At 45.7% G+C, this 21863-nt stretch overlaps 1 protein-coding gene across 8 annotated transcripts in view; it reads left to right on the top strand.

Annotated features, from left to right (window-relative positions):
- IGSF9B (immunoglobulin superfamily member 9B) overlaps window positions 1–20475 on the top strand; it is a 58495-nt gene extending 38020 nt beyond the window's left edge. For 3 of the 8 annotated variants that reach the window (XM_081037105.1, XM_081037104.1, XM_081037103.1), the window contains exons 19-20: window positions 5117–5238; window positions 7890–20475. In XM_081037105.1, coding sequence (XP_080893231.1) covers window positions 5117–5238; window positions 7890–8098 — 331 coding nt within the window. In that variant the 3' untranslated portion in view covers window positions 8099–20475. Of the gene's footprint in view, window positions 1–1030; window positions 1044–4866; window positions 4904–5116; window positions 5239–7889 lie in introns of those variants that run through there. The other 5 variants (XR_013992490.1, XR_013992491.1, XR_013992492.1 and 2 more) reach the window with 5 other exon arrangements.
- The last annotated feature ends 1388 nt before the right edge of the window (window positions 20476–21863 follow it).

Raw genomic sequence — 21863 nt, 5'->3', positions numbered from 1 at the left:
TAGGCTCTCTTGCTCTCATGGTAACTGAGAACATGCTTCTTTTTGCCACAGTTGCCATTGCCATGCTTCTGGGAACATATAGGCCCCTGGCACTCAAATGGGAGAGGGAGAGCCTTCTTCTGGTGCCTCTGACTTCCCTGGGTGAGAAACAGCTGCCTCCCTTCGCCACCTGGAGATGTCCAGGAAGGCTGATCATTCCAACTCAGGACTATATATCTACAGTCATAAGAAAAGCGTCCCATAATGAGAATGCCATGCTATTTCTTTACAATCTGCAGTTATAAAAGTGTAGTAGCCAACAGGCTATGGGATTGTATGAGGCCAGCTGGGGCCCCCACTTTAGCTGTTAGCACTGAGAGAGCATGGAGGGGTCAGGAATTCTTTGTGAGTTCAGCTAGGGGTCTGCTGTGGCCTGCCGGGTGGATGCTCTAGAGTGACAGTGACTAGACCGTCCTCCGCCTCCCCTACTGTCCCTCCTTGTAGCCCCAGTTATGACCCTCTGTCACTCCCAGAGGTGTGACAGCTCCAGGACCAGCTCTCACTCCTGAAAAGTGCCTGGACCCCATTCTCATTTGCCACTCCCCCTCCCAACTGTTGACCTCTCTCCCCCCATTGTCCTACTGCGTCAGATCTGAGACAGCTCAGCTATCATACTCTCACTGTTGGGGCACACCCGGAAACCAGGGACCCTGATGAGAAAGCATTATTTCCTCTGGGCCTGGCCAGCATCCCCAGCCTAGGAGAATAAGATCCTCCCGCAGCCTTAGAGTTAGAACTTGATGGTGCTGGGCAGCAGGAGCCACCGCTCGCCCTTCTGCTTGCTGAGGGCCTCCCTCCCTGGGCACGGTAGCTGCTGGGGCCATTGGGAGGCGTCAAGCTCCTCTTCAGATGCTATCTTCATGCTGCGCCTTTGCATGTGTCTCCACTCAGTCTTGCTTGGAGAAGATGTGACACGTCTTGTCTACGTCTGTTCTCACTCTGTTCCTGTTTCCTTCAATTTCTCTCCTGTTCCTTTTCCCCACACCTGCAGTTGTTTCCCTGCCTCTCCTCCTCCTCTCTCTCCCCTTTCTTTCCTTCCCAACTCCCATCTCAAAATGGGGAGTTGTATTGCGTGGACCTGTCCTTTTGTGAATGGCTGGGAGGCTGAATGTTTTTCTCAGCTCCCTGTCTGATACCTGTAGCACCCTTATTCTCATATTGCCCACTAACACCCTTTCGCATTAATACCGACCTTGCCTCCCTGATGCAGGTGGGTCTGGGAGCATGGATGGGGCCCCCTTTTACTACGTGAGTCATAGGCAGGAGCTTCTGTTTGGAATAAGCTTCTCCTGATTTCTGAGGCCAAGCACTTGGTTTGTGCCCTGATCCCACTAGAAAGGTACCATCTGTGGTCAAAGCTGAGTAGCAGCTGACCTCCAGACTCCTGGCTTTCTATTTTGTATATGGAGAATGGATTTGCCTTTTTCCTGGCTACACCTTGTACGTGTGTAGATTTCCTCGGCCTTCCATCCACAATGTGTAGTCAGATAAGCAGTGTCTGCTCTCAGGCAATTAAGAAGAGGATGGAAATGCTGTTTAAATCATTGCTTCTGCCTGTTGACTAGAAGATAGCTGTAAACTGGGTCATAATGGTCAGCAATTCAGGCATTAAGGGCAGGAAATGTCCTTAATGGATTTTGGATTTTTACTTTCCTGTCCTGTAATTTGCCTGCATTATGAATCAGGCTGTGTCTTTCTTCCACTACTCTGGGTCAGCACAGAGCTAAGCAGCTAAGGTAAGCTTAGCTGAATGGTCATGATTTGGGTTTTCTATGGATTTTATGAAGAGAGAGAGAAAAAAACGAGAGTAAATTCCAAGCTATTTTTGGTCGTTCTGAATTGCAAAGGAACACCACTGGGATAGAAAACTGTAGTTTATGGGGAAGACAAGTATGGAAGATCCAGAAATAACCCTAGGCTTTGAGGTCTTCACCTTTCCGTAATGCTCTTTCTTCGTGGCAGAAGGAGCACCACAGATTTTGCAGAATTCCTGTATGTTTGAGAAGAATTGAGTCTGGTTAGAAAGAGAACTGGGGCCTCAACTTCGTGGAGAGCTCAGGGCTGGATTCTATTCTGATTGGGTCACCTATGGGTCAACCTCAAGTTTACTTGCCAATTTTATTCCAGGGGTAGATGGAACTGCTTAACCCATGCTTCCTACTGTCTAAAAGACACCAGCACCAAAAGCTTCATTACCTGAAAATCCCCCAGATGGGCTTGACATTGACAGGGGACATGGTCACCCTTCCTAGAAAAGGGAGCCAGGTGTATTCCAAAGGGCTTTATACACTGTAGGTAAAGTCTTTTGGACCCCATTTCATATGTCTTTTCTGTATAATTTGCTAAAAATAAAGACCCATTTTGCCCCCTTCCCCCCTCCCTCCTGTCCTTCTGGACACTTGTTTATGTTTTTCTCCTGCGTTGGGATTGTGTCTTTGTGCCTCCAGGAGCCTTCTTCTGTCATGTTTCTGTGTCTGAGTGCTGAGCCAAAAGTGAAAACAGGTGGACAGCAGGTATCCTGGAAGGGCTGGAGCTTGGCTCTTTCACGAGGGAAAACTGGCTTATCCTCCTCAATGGATTTACTGTTTGGGAATTTTTGCCTAAAGCAGCCAGCTGAGAATATCAGTGACTGTTACAGCTAGTGCATTCTGGGGCAGATGAATTTCTCAGATGATGTGTGGAAGCAGTGTTTTTCTTTGATGTAGCTTCTATCCCTGCATTACTAGGAAGAAGTTGGAAAAACAGTTTAGCCTAGTGTTGACAGTCTTGGCTCTACCACATAATAAATGGATTATTGGAGAAGCTACCTGGCTTAACTTCAGTTTCTCTATCTGATTAATGGGGTCAATGTAGTATTTAGCTCTTAGGATTGTTGTAAAGATTAAAGAAAATTATCATAGAGAACATAAATTGGTGCCTGGCATGGTAAGTGGTAAATAAATTCTGTATGATAAAAATGATAATGGTAACAATTTGTTGATTGTTATAATAAAAACATCCCTGGAAGTTTCACCTGGCTTGGAGAATCCATAGGAATTTTCAGGGTTTCTCGCATGCCCTAGTGAAACACCCTGGAGTATGTTTTTACAGCACTGTTCCCTGGGTCCATTGGCTTGTCATACGCCTCAGACCATACAGCTCTCATCCGTATGGTTTCTCTGAAGAGGCTGGCTTGGTGGGGCCAGGAGACACATAACCTGAACAGTAGATTCATATCTTTGATTTTCCTTTTAGGCAGCATGAGAAGCCTTAGTCAAGGATGAGAAGGGGGTGAGGACATTCCACCAGCCCCCTCACGCCCCTACCCATCTCCATCCTTTGCCCGCCTTCCAAATTCCCTTCCAGCTGCTGCTGCTGATGCATAGCTCTCTGTGGGTAGACTGTGGAGTTTGTGAAAGAGGAAGGAATGGGGAATTGGCAGATTGGGGCTTTGGGGGTAGAAGACCTGACTTCTAATGGTGAGTGGACTACTTCTCTATGAGACTGTGTATGTGCCTGTGTGCACAGGTAGGTGTGACTTCTTAGCTCCGTGCTATCAGGGGAAAATCAAGAAGTTGTCTCTGACCTGAACTTTGGAGGAGCTTCTTGATACTTTATTTATTGAAGTGCGGTGGAAGGATGACATCCATCAAAGAAGATGAAGGTTGCTTCATTGTCAATTAATACAGGAAACCCCAGAGACCAGAGGCTTATCTACAATTAGTCTGTAAGTTTTTGCTTCCCTCATTCCCACAAAGATACCCATTGTTGGGGCAATGCAACTGCAATCTTGCCATCCCACTGTCATTTTACAAAATACTTTGGACTGCTTGCTCACCATTGGGAACTTCTTTTCCCCTCACAGGGTTATCTGTTCTTCTTAATCAGGATACACCCCAAACCAATTGGGATGGAGATGGAAGAGGGAGATGTGGGGACTGAGGCAGAGTGTTTTTCATCTCAGTCCACCATGGCCCTAGAATGTCTCTGTTTCCCTGATTGTGTGCTAATGTGAGCACTGGTGGGAAAGAAAGAGTGACCTGTCTGTCTTTTCCCCGCTTTATTTCTCAGGCTCCAAGTTTGGCTTATTTTGAGAAGAAATGCCATTGATAACATACCTTCTAGATTTTCTTCTTGTATGACTCTTGAAAAAGTCTCTCCAATATGCACAGATTGTCACAGATAGCCTATCCTCTCAGCTTTCTTTGGTCCCGTTTGTCACCTGGGCTGCACAGGCTTCAGTTAAGTTGTTGACTAACCATGCATTTGATCCATCAGGCAAATGGCAACATCCACTCAACTGGGGGAGAAAAAGAAACCTATATACATGGTCTCTCCTAACAACCTCGGTTTCTTTGTTGAATCTTAAAATATAGAGATTCACTGGATACTAGCTACAGATGTCATGGGTTTTGCAAAGCTGCCAGTCTTGGACACTAACAATTATGATCTCCTTCCACCCTCTACTATTCTCTTAACATGACTAAAGAAATCTGAGCCCAATCTGCAGAGGGTCATGGATACAGTCCTGCTGAAATGTTGGTAGATGACAAGTATTTGTTGCTGTTAGCTGCCTAGATCTTGTAGACGGAGCAGTAGGAGATTAGTGAAGCCGGGTTTCTTATTTGGCCCTGGCCTTCTTTTTTCTGGGGGAGGACAGTTAATTGGGGTTGGAGTTACTCACCTCCTGCTTTAATCTACTCTTTTACTTTTCATTTAAAGGTCTTGATTGTGATGATTCCTAAACTTCAGAAGTTGAAGCTGCTTCCTTCTCTGACCTTACTCTTCCCAGCTTGAGTTCTGTGTGACGGGGCTTCCTATTAAAGTCTCTCTCTCTCCCTTTTCTAGGTCTTCTGATTGCTCTACAGATTCGTTTCCATCTGAGGTAGGCCTCCCACTGCTGGAGCTTTCTACTAGGTTTTCTCCCTTCCAGGAGCAATAGAAAGACAGGTGTCAAGGAATCCTTGTGGACACCTGGGACTCCATTGAACTGTACTCTGTCCTCCTATGGGCCAGCTATTTGCCTTTCTTCCAGTCCCGCATCAAAAGCTCCCTGTTCTGGGAGCTGACCTGTTCCTCTCTAATTGTCCCTTTCCAGAACCCATCCACCTGCACCCGGGAATGCTGCTGCACCTGAGAGGCTGGAGGCTCTGAAATACCAACGAATAAAGAAGCCCAAAAAGTCATCCAAGGGCTCTTCGAAGTCCAAGAAACGATCCGGTAAATGGCGAGAGATGCCATGCTCCTCTTTTTCTACTTTGCCCGCCGTTTTTATGGGATTTGGCTCAGGATCTCAACCTTGGGTTTTCTCTAGAATTGAATCCACTAGCTTACCTGGTTCTTTGTTTCTCTTTAACACTAACTTTCAAGTAATACACAAATACAATTTTCATGTAAAAAATGAGAAGATGAGGTTAAAATCTCTTGGTTGTCCTCTCATTTCTGTTTCCTCCCATCTGGAAACCATCCCTCTCAGTGCTCTGTGTGTTTTCAGAACCTTTCTGTGCACAGGTGTGTACCTTTAGAAAAGACACTATATTGTTTTAATGTATTTTTTTTTTACAACATAAGTAGTATCTTAGTTTTTTCAATTCTGTAATACACCTTGGAAATACACCTTACGTATTTCCTTTCTATCGTATCAAGCCTTCTAGTTGGTCATGGGAATTATGGGGTCCTATTCAGGGCTTAGGGAACATCATGGCATGGACCCAGCTTCTGCAGATTGACCAGGTTTTTGTCAATGAGATAGAGTAAAATCTCCTCACCTTGTAGACAGCACCTCTATTCAGCCCCGTTTTAGATGTTGAAAATTCGTTAACATTTATCATGTACTCTCTTTTTACCAATGGTTTTAGGAATGTGACAAGTTGTCAGACAGGACTGCTGAATGGTTTTTTGCAGATCTTTAATAACTACTGTAGAGTAACTTTCTTTCGAGACTGGGTTATGGAAAAGTGTTATACAGAGGCCCCTGGAATCTTGGGGAGAATGTGAGCACTCATTTCTTACTTAGCTTTTGGGCAGTGCTATTATCCTATTAGTTTATAGATGGGAATACTGAGGCAGAGAAAAATAAAATGAATTTTTTGGGTTTAGGTGGGAAATTGGAACCCAAAGCTGAATTTTCGACTCATGTAAACTCATTTCAGTTTAAAACCTATCTCTATCTATCTGTCTATCTATCTATCTATCTATCTATCTATCTATCTATCTATCTATCTATCTATCTATCACCTATCTATCTATCTATCTATCTATCTATCTATCTATCTATCATCTATCTTTCCTTCTCTTCCTTTTTCTCCTTCTCCTCCTCCTCCTCCTCTTTCTTTTACAAAAAAGTCACATCGGATGCCAATATTCTCTCTTATTCTGTTTACAGTGGTCCTTTTCTCTTACGTATTAACAACTCCAAAATATGTCTTTAGCTCTGATCTCTTCCAGGAGCTCAAGTCTCATATTTCCAGATGCCTGCTGCACATGCACTTGGGTGTTTTATAAGACTTTATGATGTCCAAAATAGAATTATTGACAATCCTCTCCAAATCTACTTCTTCTCAGTTTTTCCCTAATTTCATAAATAGTTGATACCAACCCAGTTACTCAGGCTACTTCAACTTTGATTCTTGATTCTTTTCTTGCTCTTATATCTTACATCCAATCCATTTGGTAAGGTCTGTTGGCTCACCTTTTAAAACATATCCTAAATCTGACCACTTTTTTTTTCTGTCTCGCTGCTAAAACTTAATTCTGACTCATGCTTCTCTCTTGCCTTGACTATTCAAATAGCTTCCCAAATGGTCTTCCTGCCTCCATTCTGACTACTTCTACAGTACATTGTACAAACAGCAACTAGAGTGATCTTTAGGAAATGTAATAACATACTCTCTCCTTTGGTCATGGGCATGCACACACACACATACTTCTGGTTAAAACCTTCCAGAAACTTCCCACTGAAACCAGAACAGATTTCGAGCTTCTGATGATATCCTTGCCTATCTTCCCTGCCTCACTTCCTCTGCTCATTCTGCTTTAGCCCCAGTGGCCATCCTCCTGTCTCCAGAATATGTGACATTTGCTCTTAATTTAGTGTTTTCACACTTACCGTTCCTTCTGCTTGGTACACTTTTTCCTCAGATCTTGGGAAAGCTCATAATTCAAGACTCAACTCAAGAGTTACTCCAGAGAGTAGCAGTGCCTCTTTTACCTTTTTTTTGTAGCACTCACAGTATCTGAAAATTTTATCTCTGTACTTTTAAAAGTCTTTACATTTTGTCTCTTTCTCCCCACCCCCACATTAACGGATAATCTTTCAGAAAGCAAAGGCTTTATCTCTGTATCCCCAGAAGGGCCATGAGGCACAGGAGTGGCCCTGGAAGTCTGGAAGGGCCATGTCTGACTCTACTGAATATAACTAAAATCCATCATTGCTTTGGGGAGAGGAAGGGGTGGAGGATGAAAAAAATGTTTTGAATGTACCTAGAATGATGCATCTTACCCAGGAAGCACTAAAAAAATGATATATTAACACTTTTTTTAATTAAAAAAAAATGAGTATTAGACAAAAAATATTAAATAAATATACTTAATATTAAATAAAACGTAAATGTTGATTGACTAGATGCACTCTACCTTCTTGGCTCTCGTGAGAACTAGAGGAGCACACTTGGGGTATTGGTGGCCCTTGTGGTGAAGAAGGTGGTTTCTCTGCTACTGTTTGCTCTGGTCCCCATATACTTAGGTGACTCCTTTGTTTAATACCAGAAACTCAGAATATGTGCCCTGGTGAGTGTGAGAGGCTGCGATCTTCCTTTTCACTCAGTTTCTTTTCTTTTCATCTGTTTCGTGCACCTCTTCTTCCTTCCTAGATGGTCCTGCCTCCCAGGCTCAGCAGCTTCCAAACTCTCAGGTTCTGTGGCCCGATGAAGCTGTCTGCCTCCGAAAGAAGAAGAGACATTCTCGGCCGGACCCCTTTGCCCGCCTCTCGGACTTATGCCACCGCCAGCTTCCAGAAGACCAGAAGGCGATTCTCAACAGCATGGATCATGACGACCCCGGCCATGCCACTCTCCTGTGACAACACAACTCTAAGTGCTCCCACAGCGAGAATCCTGGGCTGAGTGCAAGGGAGGGACACATGGTGATGGGTGCTGGGGTCTCGACTTCCTAGTCAGTGGAGACATGGCATGGCTGGTAGTTCTGAGGGCTGCTCAGACCATTGTTCTCTCTGTTCTCTCCCTGGCCAGAGCGGGAGTCTTCTCCAAATCCTGGCCAGCTGGCCTCGTCTTTGGGACATGGGGCTAGGGCAGATATTTTGGCTATGGGTGGAGATCAGAAAGTGAACTGGGGACAGGGAGAAATCTTCCTCCTCCCCACCACTCCCTGCTTTGCTAGACTGATTTCTCTCACCTCTTCAAAGATCTTTGGAAGTGAAGAAGAGGAAAGCAGTGGCTTTTACTGCTCTCTGCTTCTGCTTCAGTTTTTAAGTCCCAGGAGAGGGCTGAACCTCCGTCCTGCCTTCCTAACTCTACATATATGTAGATATAGATAAAGACGCATAGGTATGTAGTTGGCGGGTTTCACTATGTGTATATATATGTACATTGAAGCAAAGTGCTGTTTATTTCTGTGGTCAGTGAAAGAAGGAGGAAGAGGGCAGCTGAGGCTTGTGAGTAGGACTGGCAGAGACCTGGCTGGGTGCCCTGATGTCTGTCTTGGGGATTATTCTTCCTGAAATAGGATTCATGCCTTCTCAGCTGAATTCACCATTTGACTCTCTACTTTCTCCCATCCAGAGCAGAAACTGGAGCTTGCTGTGATTTCCAGCCGCCTGTACTGGGAGTTGAGCAATGAGTTACCACAGGACTAAACACAAGCCTGTATTTCTTGGTTCCTGGGTGGAGAGCGGGTGGCAGGCAAAGGGCCAGACTGACATGTTCCTTTCACACTTTGGCTCAGAAGTGGAAGCTGCTTCATAGTAGGGCTGAGAGGCAGGCCCTGAGGCACAAAGTTGCGCTCCTCCGTCAGTCCTTTTTGGTACAGCCAGGGCCTGGAGCCTTGGGTCCAAAGGGCTTCCCATTCTGGAGCCGTCTGTGCTGATCACCAAGCTGCTGCTGTTCTATTTATATTCAGCCTCTGGCTCGGCACCCTCTGGAGTGCTGTTCCAAAGCTGCTGACTGGGTTCCTCCTTTCCTTTTGTGGAAGCTAATTTCCCAGATTGATTAATTGCCACTTGTGGGGAGCCCGCCGGTGGCTCCTTTCCACGTTCTCCACATGCTGCCTGCCGGCTCATCTCTGCCCTGGACCCTCTTCCACCCTGGGGACCCCAGGTCCAACAGGATGGCATCAGGTGAACCTAGGATGCCTCAGATTTCTGGGTTCTGGGGGTGCTTTCCCTCTCTTTCCCCAGTTCTACTTAAGCGAACTGGCTGAGGCCTGGGAATGAAGGTGGAAGGGGTGGTAGGTAAGGGCCTGGGCTCTGAGCCTTTCTCTGCCAAAATCTTGTCCTAGTTCAAACCGTCAGCACCCAGAAGCTTCTGTGAGGTCATCTTAAAACAACTAAAGATGGCTCTTTCTCTCTCTTCCAGTAAGATAATGGTGCCGCCCACACACAGGGCAGAAGGCCCTGAGGGCAGATGGGGGTGCGTCTGGTTTCTCTTCCCTTCTCGTGGAGGAGCCTGCCCTTTTAGCTGCCACAGAATAAAGGTGGCTATCAGGTTCTTTGAAGTGTTTCCTTCCTGGTGCTGCTGTCTTGCTGGGTTTGGGGACATCCGCCTCCCCAGTCACCCGCTTCGATGTTCGCCAAGTCAAGGCATTGGCGGCATCTGCAAGTCTCATTGCAGTTGCCAGAGGCTCAGCCCGGTGACCTAGGCCAGGTCGGACCTCAGAGCCAGGAAGCTGCTCCTTGCTGGGGGCTTCCATTTTAGGGATGAGTTCTCTGCCACACAGACCCTCGCCCTCCTTTTCTGTCGCCTAGAGAATGGGGTCCAGTTCCACCCATGGGGTCCGCCATGCAAGTCGCACAGCCTCAGTTCATTTCTGAACACAATGAGCCAAGGTGAAGAGGGGGAAAGGGGCAGTTTCTGGCCCTTATCTTGTTGACTGCCTCATCTCTCTGTGGCTGGCCCCACAACCTTGGGCTGGAGCCTGGCCCTTCCAGCTAGCGCACTTCTCTGGGCATCTGAGTCCACTTTTCCACCAGGAGGCAGCGCCAGCAAAACGGAAGAGCAGAGGGTTGGGTGACTGTCTTCTTTCCTGAGGCAGCACTGCGTCTGTCTCAGCGCCCCGGTCAGCGTGACTCACTGCATGCCGTTCAGGGGGCACGTGGGGCCTCGTGCAGGTCAGTTGGTAACCTCTGGCTGCTCTTCAGGGCATACCATTTCTCAGGCCAGGCCGGATCCTGGCTGCAGTGTGAGTGTCGATGCAGGGCTGTAGCTCTTCAGGATGACTTAGGCCAAACTTTCTAAGCTGCGTGCTGGGAATTCTAGGCCCTGTAGGTTATAAAAGAAGAGGAGAAGGTGAGGTGGAAGGCTTTGCTTCTGTAGGATGCCATACAAGGCTGAGAGCCAAGCTCCGGCTGAGGTACTTCAGAGGTACTTCAGAGGTATGGCTATCTCGGGGGATCCACCAGTGAGCTATCGCAGTGCTAACAAAGGTGCTGACTCCTTCCTTCTTTTCGTCCTCTGCCAGTGCCCCTTGCTGCTCAGCACATCACACCAAATGGTTGGAGCACTGCTTGTGCTGGCCACTGGGTGGCAGCTGTGCTGGGCATGCCCAAGGCTGGAGAACACAAGGCCAACCTCTCTCAATGGCCTCGAACTCATTCCTCCTTCCAAGAGGTCTTCCTTCTTGCGCCAGTGTCTTTGAAGGCCAGCAGCCTTCCTATACCCCTGGGAGCTAGTTCAGTCTTTCCTTTAAGGACTGTGATGGAAATTGGCAGAATACAGCCCCCTCTGTCCATATGATGGAGGGTCAAGATGTCACAGACTTAAGTGCTGGGTGTGTGCACATGTGTGGTTGTGAATGTGTGCATGATGGGGGTGTAGCCATTTCTAGGGACTAAATGTCCTTCGTACTCTGCCCTTGAACAATTGCAATGAGCACTATTAAGCTTCCTAGGACTTTCATGATCCACCTTGTGGGAGATCAAATGTCTTCCAAACTCCCCCTTTTATGGTCTGGTAGCCTTGCAATAGAAGTAAGAAGTAACACAGATAAAAATCTATTCCTGTGTCTCAGTCTTTTGTCTGCCTCTCCACTCTGCATTTTGACTGGAAATTATGGCTGTTTCAGCCTTAGGTGATTTCACAGACCAGGAAAAGGGTCAGATGCTTCTAGAAGGGGCTTGAGGCTGAAAGCACTTCAAGGGATCTGAGCCTGCAATTATTTGGGGAAAGAAAATGTGCAATAACGAGGAGTCCTGTGTCTTGATTTGCTGGCTGACCACACTGAATGGGTTTCATGGCAGGAGTGGGGTCATGTGTGTGGATTGTCATTTGTTGCTATGGCCCCTCCTGTGCTGGTGAACTCTGCCAACCGTATCTCCCAGTCTATCTCCCTAGCAGCTTTCCTTGAGAGATGTGGGGGTGTGAGGGGCCTTTTGAGAATCCACTTTCTCAACAGGAAAGCTGCTTCATCCCACAGGACTAGCAGGGTCTGTGTCCCCATTTGAGGAGGGGCCTGTGTCCCATGATAATGCTCTTGGGGGAATCTCAAGCAGGAGTGGATGGAGGTGAGAAATTATTAATACTTTTAAATGTTCTGCCTTTATTTTTGACTTAGGATTGAAAATATTTGGGGTTGAACTGATTTCAGTTGTTTTCCTGTGCCTTTTTCATGCAGAGGAAACTGGGTAGGGTTCAGAATTTCCTGACTAGGTTTTGTTTTTTTTTTGGCAAGGTTGACAAAACAGTAGCTTCAGGGAAGAAACAGACTTCAGTGAGCACCAGGGCGACTTTGCCACTCCCCAGGATTAGAATCTAGGATTGAGGTGTGTGTGGCTGGAGCTGTTTCTTCCAGTGTTGTTAGAAAAAACCTTTTTGGAAGTTGGGGTGGGTTGGGGAAGAATTGTACATAAAGTACATTTTATTATTATGTAGAGAAACATAAGAAAAGAAAAGCTCACGGTTAATCTTGGGCTTGCTTTGCTTGCATGTAAAGGAGCTTTGGGGAGCATCACAGGGATTGCTGGGGAGCAGCAGGAAGGAGCCCAAGGATAGAGATGGGTGGCTCCCTCTGGGAAGAGTGCACATTCTCACCAGACCTGTTTGGCCCAGCTCTGCCTTTCTATCTTCTCCAGAATAAAGGGAGGCAGGCTCAGCAGGCTGGAGGCATGGAGCCCCTTGGGGCTGTACTTGTTGCTTTGGAGAGAGGGCCCAGGAGGTGTGTTAATATCCAGATCAAAAATAAATAGGTAATTAATTGCATAGGTGTTTCAGAAAGGGGAGATAGAGAGCTGGAGCAGAGAGAGGAGGTCAAGATCTTTCGCCAGGTATCTATGAGGCTGAAAGGGGAATAGAGAGTTAGGTCAGTCATGGAGTAAGAAGTGGGGATCCTGGGATAAGACAGGACAAAGCCAGGGGACATCAAATCAAGCCTTAACCTTTCTCTCTGGGGCACATGATAACTTAGTTACCACTAAGGGTGCAGCATACAGGTTAGAGGTCATCCTAAGAAAAGGAAGAGAAGTGATTACCCTGTGATGAGGGCAGGTGGGAAAGGGGTGGCGATGAAGTTCATTTGGGGGGAAGTTGTGGGAGGGTGATATAGATATTGCAAAAAGACTGTGGGCTTGGAGTCTTGGCACATAGGCCCAGACCGGATCTTGGAAGAGGTCTTGTTTCTTAGCTAGACTTCCTTGCTTCTGCTAGAATTAGCCTATCACACTAAGTGCCCAAACTAAACATGGACGTATTTTTGTGATGTCTTTCAACTTTATCTATTTGTTACTGGGGTCTCCTCAGGCCCAAAGCTAGGATACTTGTCTTGAGATTCCCCAGGCTATCACCAGTTGTTCTGTGTCAGTGGAGAAGGAAGAATCATTGTTGTGAGCTTCGTATGTTTTTTCTCATAAGCAGAAATGGCAGGTGGCCTTCCATGATCTGACACTGTTCCTGAGACATTGCTGCTGGTGATGGAGAGGAGGGACTGGGGCTTGACTTCTGCATTTATTACCCTTTCTTATTGAGGTACAGAGACTGCCTTCAGACATGAAGTTACACAGCGGCTTTCTACTTAGAGGGTTGTCCTCAGTTTCTCTTACTTTGATAGTTTAGGACTACCAGTCTGGTTGACATAAGAGGGGAAAGAGATTTACCCTGATACCAGACCAACCATGCCTGTCCTCTTTTTTTCTCTCCAACTCTTCCGACTTTCAGATCAAGAGGCAGAATTAAAAATCTCTTCTTTAGAAGAAGTCAGTAAACCAACGATCAAAGCTCAGATTGGACTTCAGCACTCTTAGCAACTTGGTTTGGTTAGGGGTGTCTATTACCACCCTTCCCTCTGACTGGTAGTGAGGCCACACTGGTCCAATGTTTTATTTCTGGGCCGGTCTGTCTGTACTTTCAAATAAGGCTTTCATGAGCAAATATAATAAACCCACCAGATGTTTCATGTGTTGGGTTTCTGAGAGGGTAGAAGTGTGTTCATGACCTCATTTTAAGTTGATAGAATAATTCACAATAGATTGAGTCTGATCCAAAGACACCTCTACACTCCAAAGGTTTCTGTGTAGGATAAGGAACAATTAAGCCTTAATACAAACATCATTAATGGCTGGCCACGCCTCATAGAAGGAAGAGTCAGAGTATCTTGATTGCTACATATTTTGGTAAAATAGCAAGCAGCGGTTGAAATCACTTGGATTTTCTCTTCTGTGGTAGCTCCATAGCAGTAATTAGGGTTTCTGAAAAGGGATGATGACATAGTTGTCACTTTTACCACGGGCCCGGAGAGCTAGGTTAGGGAGTTAGAGTGGTACAAATTCTCAGTTCCTGTCCTGGGTCCCATGGCCCTCTGCCTTTCCCATCCCACTACATGTGATATTAATGTCTGTCTGGGCCTGGTCTTTAGGAAATATGCTCCACCTCTCCCTGGCACTGGGTTTCCTGGGTTTATTTTAGGAATTAGGGCAAGCTCTTCCCTTCAACCCCATATACACACCAATTAGGTTCCCTTTCCTTCCTCACCCCACTTCTTTATTGCTCCAGGGATCTTGAATTCGTGCATGGTTTACATTGGGGAGGTGGTTGGGTTGGGCTGGGAATCTGGGGGGGAGAAAGTTTGGGCTGGGCGGGGGGATTTGCATTTTCAGCCTTAGAAATACCACAAGCATGCTTTTGGGCCATGTGTGGGGTTATCACATATGTAGGTGGAAGAGGCAAATGCCAACTCTCCTCATATTGGTCGTGAGGGCGTCGGGCCTTTTTGCTTCCTTTGGCTTAGGGCATCAATGAAACCTTGTTTTCGGTAGAGGGGAATAGACATCCTCATGGTCATGTTGCAATCTTTGGAAGGGACATTGTCAAACACTCTATCAACAAATATTTATATTGCCTACTATGAACAATCAGAGAGCTGTCATAGGTAGACTGTGTCCTGGCTGGGTAAGAGAAATAGGATTTTCTCACCCGTCCCTCTGCGGTTACCAGGTTCTCAATCTGGTCTCTAACCTCCAGCCAGCTGTCTATTCTGTGTTCCTTTCCTGGGCTCAGGAAGTAAGAGTATGTGTATGAGATTGTGTGTATGGTGTGTTTGTGTGGATGGTGTGGTGTGTGTGTGTTGGTGGCGTATGGGGTGTGTATGTATGTCCTGTGGTGTGTGGGTATTTGTGTGTGTTGTGTGGGTATTTGTTGTGTGGTATGTGTTTGTGGTGTGGTGTGTGTGTGTGTGTGTGTGTGTGTGTGTGTGTGTGTGTGTATAGAAGAGGTTTTTAGGGACACACTAATTCGCTTGAGGAGCATCAGGCCTCTTTTTAGTTGACTCATTCTCTGCTAGGCAACCTCTGTTTTGGTAGGAGGGTGAAATTAGTAATACACGATCTTTAGTGTATTTTTTATGGAGATTGTAAATAAAATTATATAAATATATATAATTTGTTCTATTTTAAGGAGACAGGGGAACTTATGTAAGGGGGTGGGTAGACACAAGGCAGTAGTTGTGAGTGGGAGGCTTCAGGCACATGAGACATCTCGGGAGTGGGAAATGGGAGGGCAGGAGAATAAAGCTGGGCCAGAGGAGTGGGGGCTGGTGCCCTCAGCACACATATATACATAGGCAGAAAACCTATATAAAGTCTATCTAGCGAGCTTATCTATATATCTATATATCTATATGAAGTCATAGTTTGCTTTATTTTTATACCTGTGCTTAGAGATGTTTGGAGCAGGACCACCTTCCCAGGTGGCCTGAGATTCTAGCTCATACCTTGACGCCGCTCCGTCCCCATCCTTCCTCTATGCTTCTTCCTTCGAGACACTATTCAGAGTTGCTTGGGTATTTCTGATGGAAATGTGTATATATGAAAAAATTTAAAACAACAAAACAAATAATCCACTTGCAGAAAGGACAAGTAAGCTGTAGGTTGTGGGAGCTCCTGGACGAACAGCCCCCCAAACCGGGATCCACAGTATTTCTTGTAGCTTGAATGCTTTGGCGCAGGTGTTTAATATAGCGAGGATGGAGAGTTGAATTCATCCCCATGTTGCTGTGGGTTGGTACTTAGTTCCTCTGAAGGAATCTGACTCAGCAGTATTAGAACAGAGAAAGTGAAGATTACCTAGGGGCTTACAATACTTGACTTGGTTTGTAGCACTTTGACTCAGGCACTCCTGGAGGGTGTTGTGGTGAGAGGGAGGCATCTCACGATAGCTTTGTGCGGCTGACTGCATGGGTTCAATCTTGGAGAACACCCTGCTTATTCTTGCTGCAGTTTCTTGGAACCAGTGTGAATGTGATATCTAGTATAAATATATCATATATGCTTTTCTCAGTTACTCTTTTAATTGGAAATAAAGTGGCATTGGAAATGGAATGGTCCAATTCTGGGCACGGAGTGGAGGATGAGGAGTGAGAGAAGACATTTGGGCATAATGGGGAGGATGGGGCCAGGTGGAAACTCCTTCTGGCACCTGGCTTGGGACTTACAGAACTGAACAGTATATATCAGAAGAATCTGACCCAGAACTGGAGATTTTGGGGAGTAGGAGCTCACTTGTGTTTGAGCAAGAAACTTTGTGTGCCCTAAGAATACCTCTCTGAGAATTCAAGACCTCATATATGCTGCAAGAGCCATGCACTTGCAGCCTCAGCAGTCGTCCCCTGGGTGCTAGCTCTTTCTTCTGACTTGCCAAGAGCTGAGAATGATGTGTTTGAAGCTGATGTAGGGCCAGATGGTGCAGGCAGCCAGGAGAGACTTGTAGCTGCCATCTCTCTGCTCTTGTCCTGCGTGTCCATTAAAAAGAGGCAATACTAACCCCTCCTCCTCAACCCAAATGTCATGCTGTCCAAGAGCTTTTGTCTCATGGAGGTTGGTCACTCGAGGAACTCAGATGCCTCAGCCATGGGAAAGGCTACTTTAACATTTTGAGGGTATTATGGCAAGAGTAGGGTGGGGTAGAGCTTGAGTCTGACTCCTGCCCCTTCTGCCTCCACAGTGTAGACCTTATGGGTCACTGTCCCTGACTCAGGCACTGTCCTTCAGACCCTGGGATTGCCCACTTAAAACACTTCCCATTTCCCAAGGACATTGAAGGAAAAATGAGCTCTGTTCGTGCAGTACTGGAAGGGCTCCATTACTGGGGCCACGTGGCTGTGTGTCCATCCTTGGAGGCGACTAATCTGGCAGTTTTCTAAAGAGGCCAAAGGAGAGCCCAGCCAGATGTTTCTTGTAAGGTTTTTCAGGGAGGTTGAGCAAGACAAAAGGCAGCACATTCTATTTCCCTTTCCCGCTTGCAATCCCTTTCAACCTACCAAAGCCTCCACACAAAGAGCACCACCCATGACTGTTCTTTTCACTCTTAGAGCAATCCTCCTCTCTTCCTTCGTACATGCGTCCCACTTCTGGTGCACGTGCAACCAGCAGAATAATCACTTGAGCATCACAGGCCGCTCAGAGGGTTAGTACCTCCACTAGGTCTAGGGTTATACTAAAACTCTACTTTTTTTCACGTTGGACCCAAGGCTTGATCCTTAGAAACCTCAGTGGCATCAAAATATGTGAGACCAGGAGTCACTGACCTGCACATTCCCATCCCATCCCATTCCACAGCCTACAACTAGGCCCTTCAGTTATGTGAGGAAAAGTGAAGACCAGAGACAGCCCATACCTTGAAATTACGGAGCTTGAAGGGGATATAATGCTCACTTCTGCCCTTTCCATGATTCTGGCCATGAGCCCTCAGAAAGATGGTGAAGAGTGGACATTGGAGGGGAAAGGATAGATAGCCCAGCAAAGATCTCTAATTCTTCTGAAGAACCAGTCTTTCACAAAGGCACAAATCAAATGAGATCTGATTATACAAGGAATAAGCAAAATGTCCTGTCTTTGAACCTCTCCGTTAATGGACAGGTTGGTGGGGTAGGTGCTCTGATTAAGCCCTTGAGGCCCACAGCCACTTCTAGGAACACGAGCTGTTCCACGTGCCTGTGCCATACTCCCTGGTTCCCATGTAGTGGAGGGGTATTGAGTTTGAGTGCTTTTCCCTTTGGCAGGTGGCGGAGGACACTATAAAGTTGTTTTAATTATGCTACATCTGCTCTGTGGAATGAGTGTTTGGAGCAGACAGATCCACTGGGAATTGCTCACCCAAAGATCAGTGTACGCCCTATCCTTTTCCCCTTTACATCAACTAGTAGCTTGAGGAAGAGGGGTTTGTCCATTGCTCTTTGGCTTTTTGCTAGGCCCTTCCACTCCTCTCTGTGTAGGTGTTCAAGTTGAGCCACTGTGGGCAATATAAAAGTAGGAGGAGGGGAAGAGGAGAACCTATCCAGCACACTTCCTGTCTGTAAGGCATTGGCCATGATATTGGAGTGTGGGGTCTCTCCTGTTGTTTAGTAAACTACAGTGTCCAGGGACTGGGAGTGGATGTAATATGGAAGGATCTTGATCGCTGGAACTGTAGACGGAGATGTTACAAGGGGAGTGGCTGGTTTAGGAGAGAATAGCAGTTTAAAGCTCCATTTACCAAGTTGTACGCATCAATTTCAAAATGTGTTAATGCCTCATTCGGATTTAATTTCCTAACTACCATCTGTGGGGCCAGAGATTGAGGGCATGGATGGTGTGTGCTTTCACCAGGTGCTCCTTTTTCACAGTCACTGACTGGAAGGGACCACATCATGCTTCATGTCAGTGACACTTGGCTCCTTTTATCTTCAACTTTTCTTCTTTGCCAGGAGAAATTTATCATCCTAGATATAATTCTTCCATCACACACCTGGAGGCAATTTTGTACAAATTGCTTTTCCTCATCTCACCTAGTGGTCTGTAGACATATAAAGTGGGGTGACTAGGCATTATGGGTGTGGGGGGGGCTTCCGATGCTGCCTCTCCAAAACCTCTTAAAAACTTCATACCTCTAGATGCCCAGTAGCCTCTTGCATTAGTTCTTCCTTTCTAATGAGTCTGGACATGGCTATCAGTTTCGTCGTGGGAGTTCTTACTCTCATTTCGAACTCATTTATTTCCTTCTTCAACTTTCTTTGGGGGTTACCCTCCAACCATGCCAAGTCTTCTGAAAACTATTCAAACCTCGTTTCCATTTCTTGAATGTCGAGTATTACAACATAACTGCGCTAGGGTGCTTTATGGTGCTGTTCTCGAAGAGGCCAGCTGGGCTGAACCTCCTTCGTCCTTCTGGTTCCGTACAATTTGCTGTATTTTGTCTTTTATTTGATATTTTTTTCCCTAGGGGTTTGGGGTGGGAGACATAGGGGTGGCTTTTGTGTTCCTTCTCTCTTTTCTGTATGTATGGACTGGTTAAAGTTAGTTATGGGCAGCTGACTTCATGGTATCGGTTGGCTGACTTTGATTAACTGTTAAAGACAAACCAACAAATTGTACAGCTGCACACAGAACACCTTTGAGTGTGAACTTGAATGGTAACTAGAGGCTTACTTTTTGAACTTCAGGTATGTAACTCAAAGTAAATAAAAACACTATTTTTTCAGTAAGCTTTTTTTCTTCTTCTAAGAGACAACTTAGAAATCAAACTATAAGAACATTAAATCGGTGCTGTACCAAAGCCTTATATGAACACAGTCTACACTCTGTATAACGTGTCTCTGGTGAGCTTTCTGCTCTTTTCACCCTCTTCTCAAAAGCCTGGGAATGCCAGCGGGTGCCAAGCCTGGGGCTGGGTCTTGGGGACCTGTGGGTCAAGGCGACCCCTCGGACAAGAGGATGATGATGCAGGTGGGACACCATTCTGCTTTCTGAGTAGACTCCGAAAGGAAATCAGGCATTTGTGCGTATGTGTGAATGTGTATGCCTGTGTGAGGGCTGGTGTGTTTGCGTGTGTACGTGTGTGTGGGTGTGCTTACAGGTGCACAATCCCAAAGTGAATGCACTAACTGGGGGCCTGAAAGGGTGACCCAGGTTGGCTCTGGGAGTGGGGTGGTGGTGGTACTGCAGAGGGGAGCATGTTCGTTCCCCTGTTTCCTGTCTCCTTCCCTTTCCTTGCTGTCAGGAAATGGAGGTGTATGGAAATAGCTACACTCTCCACCAGGTGCTTTTTCTTCAAAGTCTGCAAACTCGAAGCATTTATAAAGGGCCTGTCCAAAAGGTAGGCATTTCCAACCACCAAATCAGACTTCCAAGACAGGGAGGAAGCTCTCATTGCTCTTTCTTGCTTTCTTGGAAAAGGGGGTTCCTCTTACAGGGTCCTTTGACCCTGGATCTGGGCCTGTGCTAGCTGCCACCCCTCCGGGTGGGCTCTGATTGGCAGTCCTCCCACTCTTCCCAATTCACAAAGAAGACCTGACTGGAGATGATTCCTGAGCCATGCCTGCTCTGTGGCCCTAAGCAATAATGCCTGCCCTGGCTACCAAGCACAGTGACTCCTTTGGCCTTACACTCTTGTCAGTTAAAAACTGAGTGACACCCCAAACTCAATGAGGGAGAGAATGAATCTGTGGCATACTGTGGTTCAGGCTGCCAGGCCAGGCTCCACTCACTGGTATTTTCAGGCTTGCCGGCTACTAACCAACTCATCACCAGTAACACTGCATGTTCATATAGTGTGTTAAAAATCAAAACAAGAGAACACATACATAAGCAAACAAAAAGAGGAAAATAGGCACATCACATGACAAGATGTGTAGCCCCTGAAGGTATCCTGGGAGTGTTGCAAGTTAAACTGATTAAAAGAAGTTTAGTATTTAATTGTGTCTCATGTAACATTACTTTGCTTCAGAAATGTTTTGTATTTTGATATAAATAAACATTTGCTAAAAAAGTTCACTTCTAATTTTTATTTATACATAGGAATATTTTCTGATGTCATCTAATCTCACATCTGGTTTCGGTCTCCCTAATCAACCCATTTTAAAGTCATGGCTCAAAATGATTCTGACAGGACTTGAGGCTTGGAGATTAAGGAACCACTTACTCTTCATTCATTGAGCAAATATATATTGAAGGTATAGTATGTGTTAGTCATTGTTCCATTCTCTTGGGACCCATCAGTGAACAAAATTGATAAGATTCCTGCTTTTTTAGGGCTTATATTCTAGTGGGAGGGAGACATATGAGGTGTGATCAAACAATACTGTGAATGTTTAAATTTAAAAAATTTTATTACAGTAAAAGACACATTGCCATTAATCCCCCTCAAAACACCCCCCTCGCTTTGAACACACTTATCCCACCATTCTTGCCACTTTCTGAAGCAGTTCTGGAAGTCCTTTTTTGTGAGTACTTTTAGTTGTGCTGTTGTGGCGGCCTCGATGTCCTGTCATTTTGACTCTGGGGAGGAACTAGAAGTCGCAATATGCCAGATTGGGTGAATAAGGGGGATGTGGACACACCGTAATGTTTTTATTTGACAGAAATTGCCACATACCATAAGCGATGTGTGACATGGAGCGTTGTCATGATGGAGGATGATTTACTGCACACTTTAAAACACATCTTTTCTCAACCATAGCTCACTCCCGACTGACTGCATCGAACAAGTTGAAACTTGTCACACACTGTTACTAAGGTTTGACATGCTGCTTCCTATATTGAAGACCCCTGCCTTTCTGTTGGATGGCACTCGGCAGCAGCATTCACCGTATTTTTTGATCACACCTCACACAATAAGCAATTATTGCTATAAGAAAATTACGTAGAATATAATACGGTGATAAGTCCTTTTTGGAAAAAAAAATAGAGAAGGATAAGGGGCATCTGAAGTGCAGAAGATCGCAGTTTAAAATAAAGTGCTCAGAGTGGGCCTCACTGAGAGGATAACGTGAGCAAAAAACTGAGAGGGGAGTTGCTTATATCAGTGTCTAACGCTGTAGATTTTTTTCCAATTCCTGAAATCTTCAAGAACTAGGAGAAGATAAGCTGACTTCAATTATGTGATGAAGATAGTTTTTTGGTTTGATTCTATTTTATGTAAATGAGGCCCCCAACTCTAACAGAGGCTGGCCCTAGGCAAAATTTCACATACAAGAATCTGGGGCAATGACTCTTTTTTTTTCTTAACGTTTTTATTAGTTTCAGGTGCACAAAACAATAGTTAGACATTTACCATTTATATCCCTCACACTCTAAAGAAAATAAATGAATGAAATAATCAGCAACAGTCTCAGAGACAGAGAGGAAAAACTGAGGGTTGCTAGATGGGAGGGGT

This window comes from Rhinolophus hipposideros (assembly GCF_964194185.1).
Source record: "Rhinolophus hipposideros genome assembly, chromosome: 24".
Taxonomy (NCBI): domain Eukaryota; kingdom Metazoa; phylum Chordata; class Mammalia; order Chiroptera; family Rhinolophidae; genus Rhinolophus; species Rhinolophus hipposideros.
Note: the sequence above shows the minus strand (reverse complement) of the source record. Positions and strands in the feature narration are given on the sequence as shown.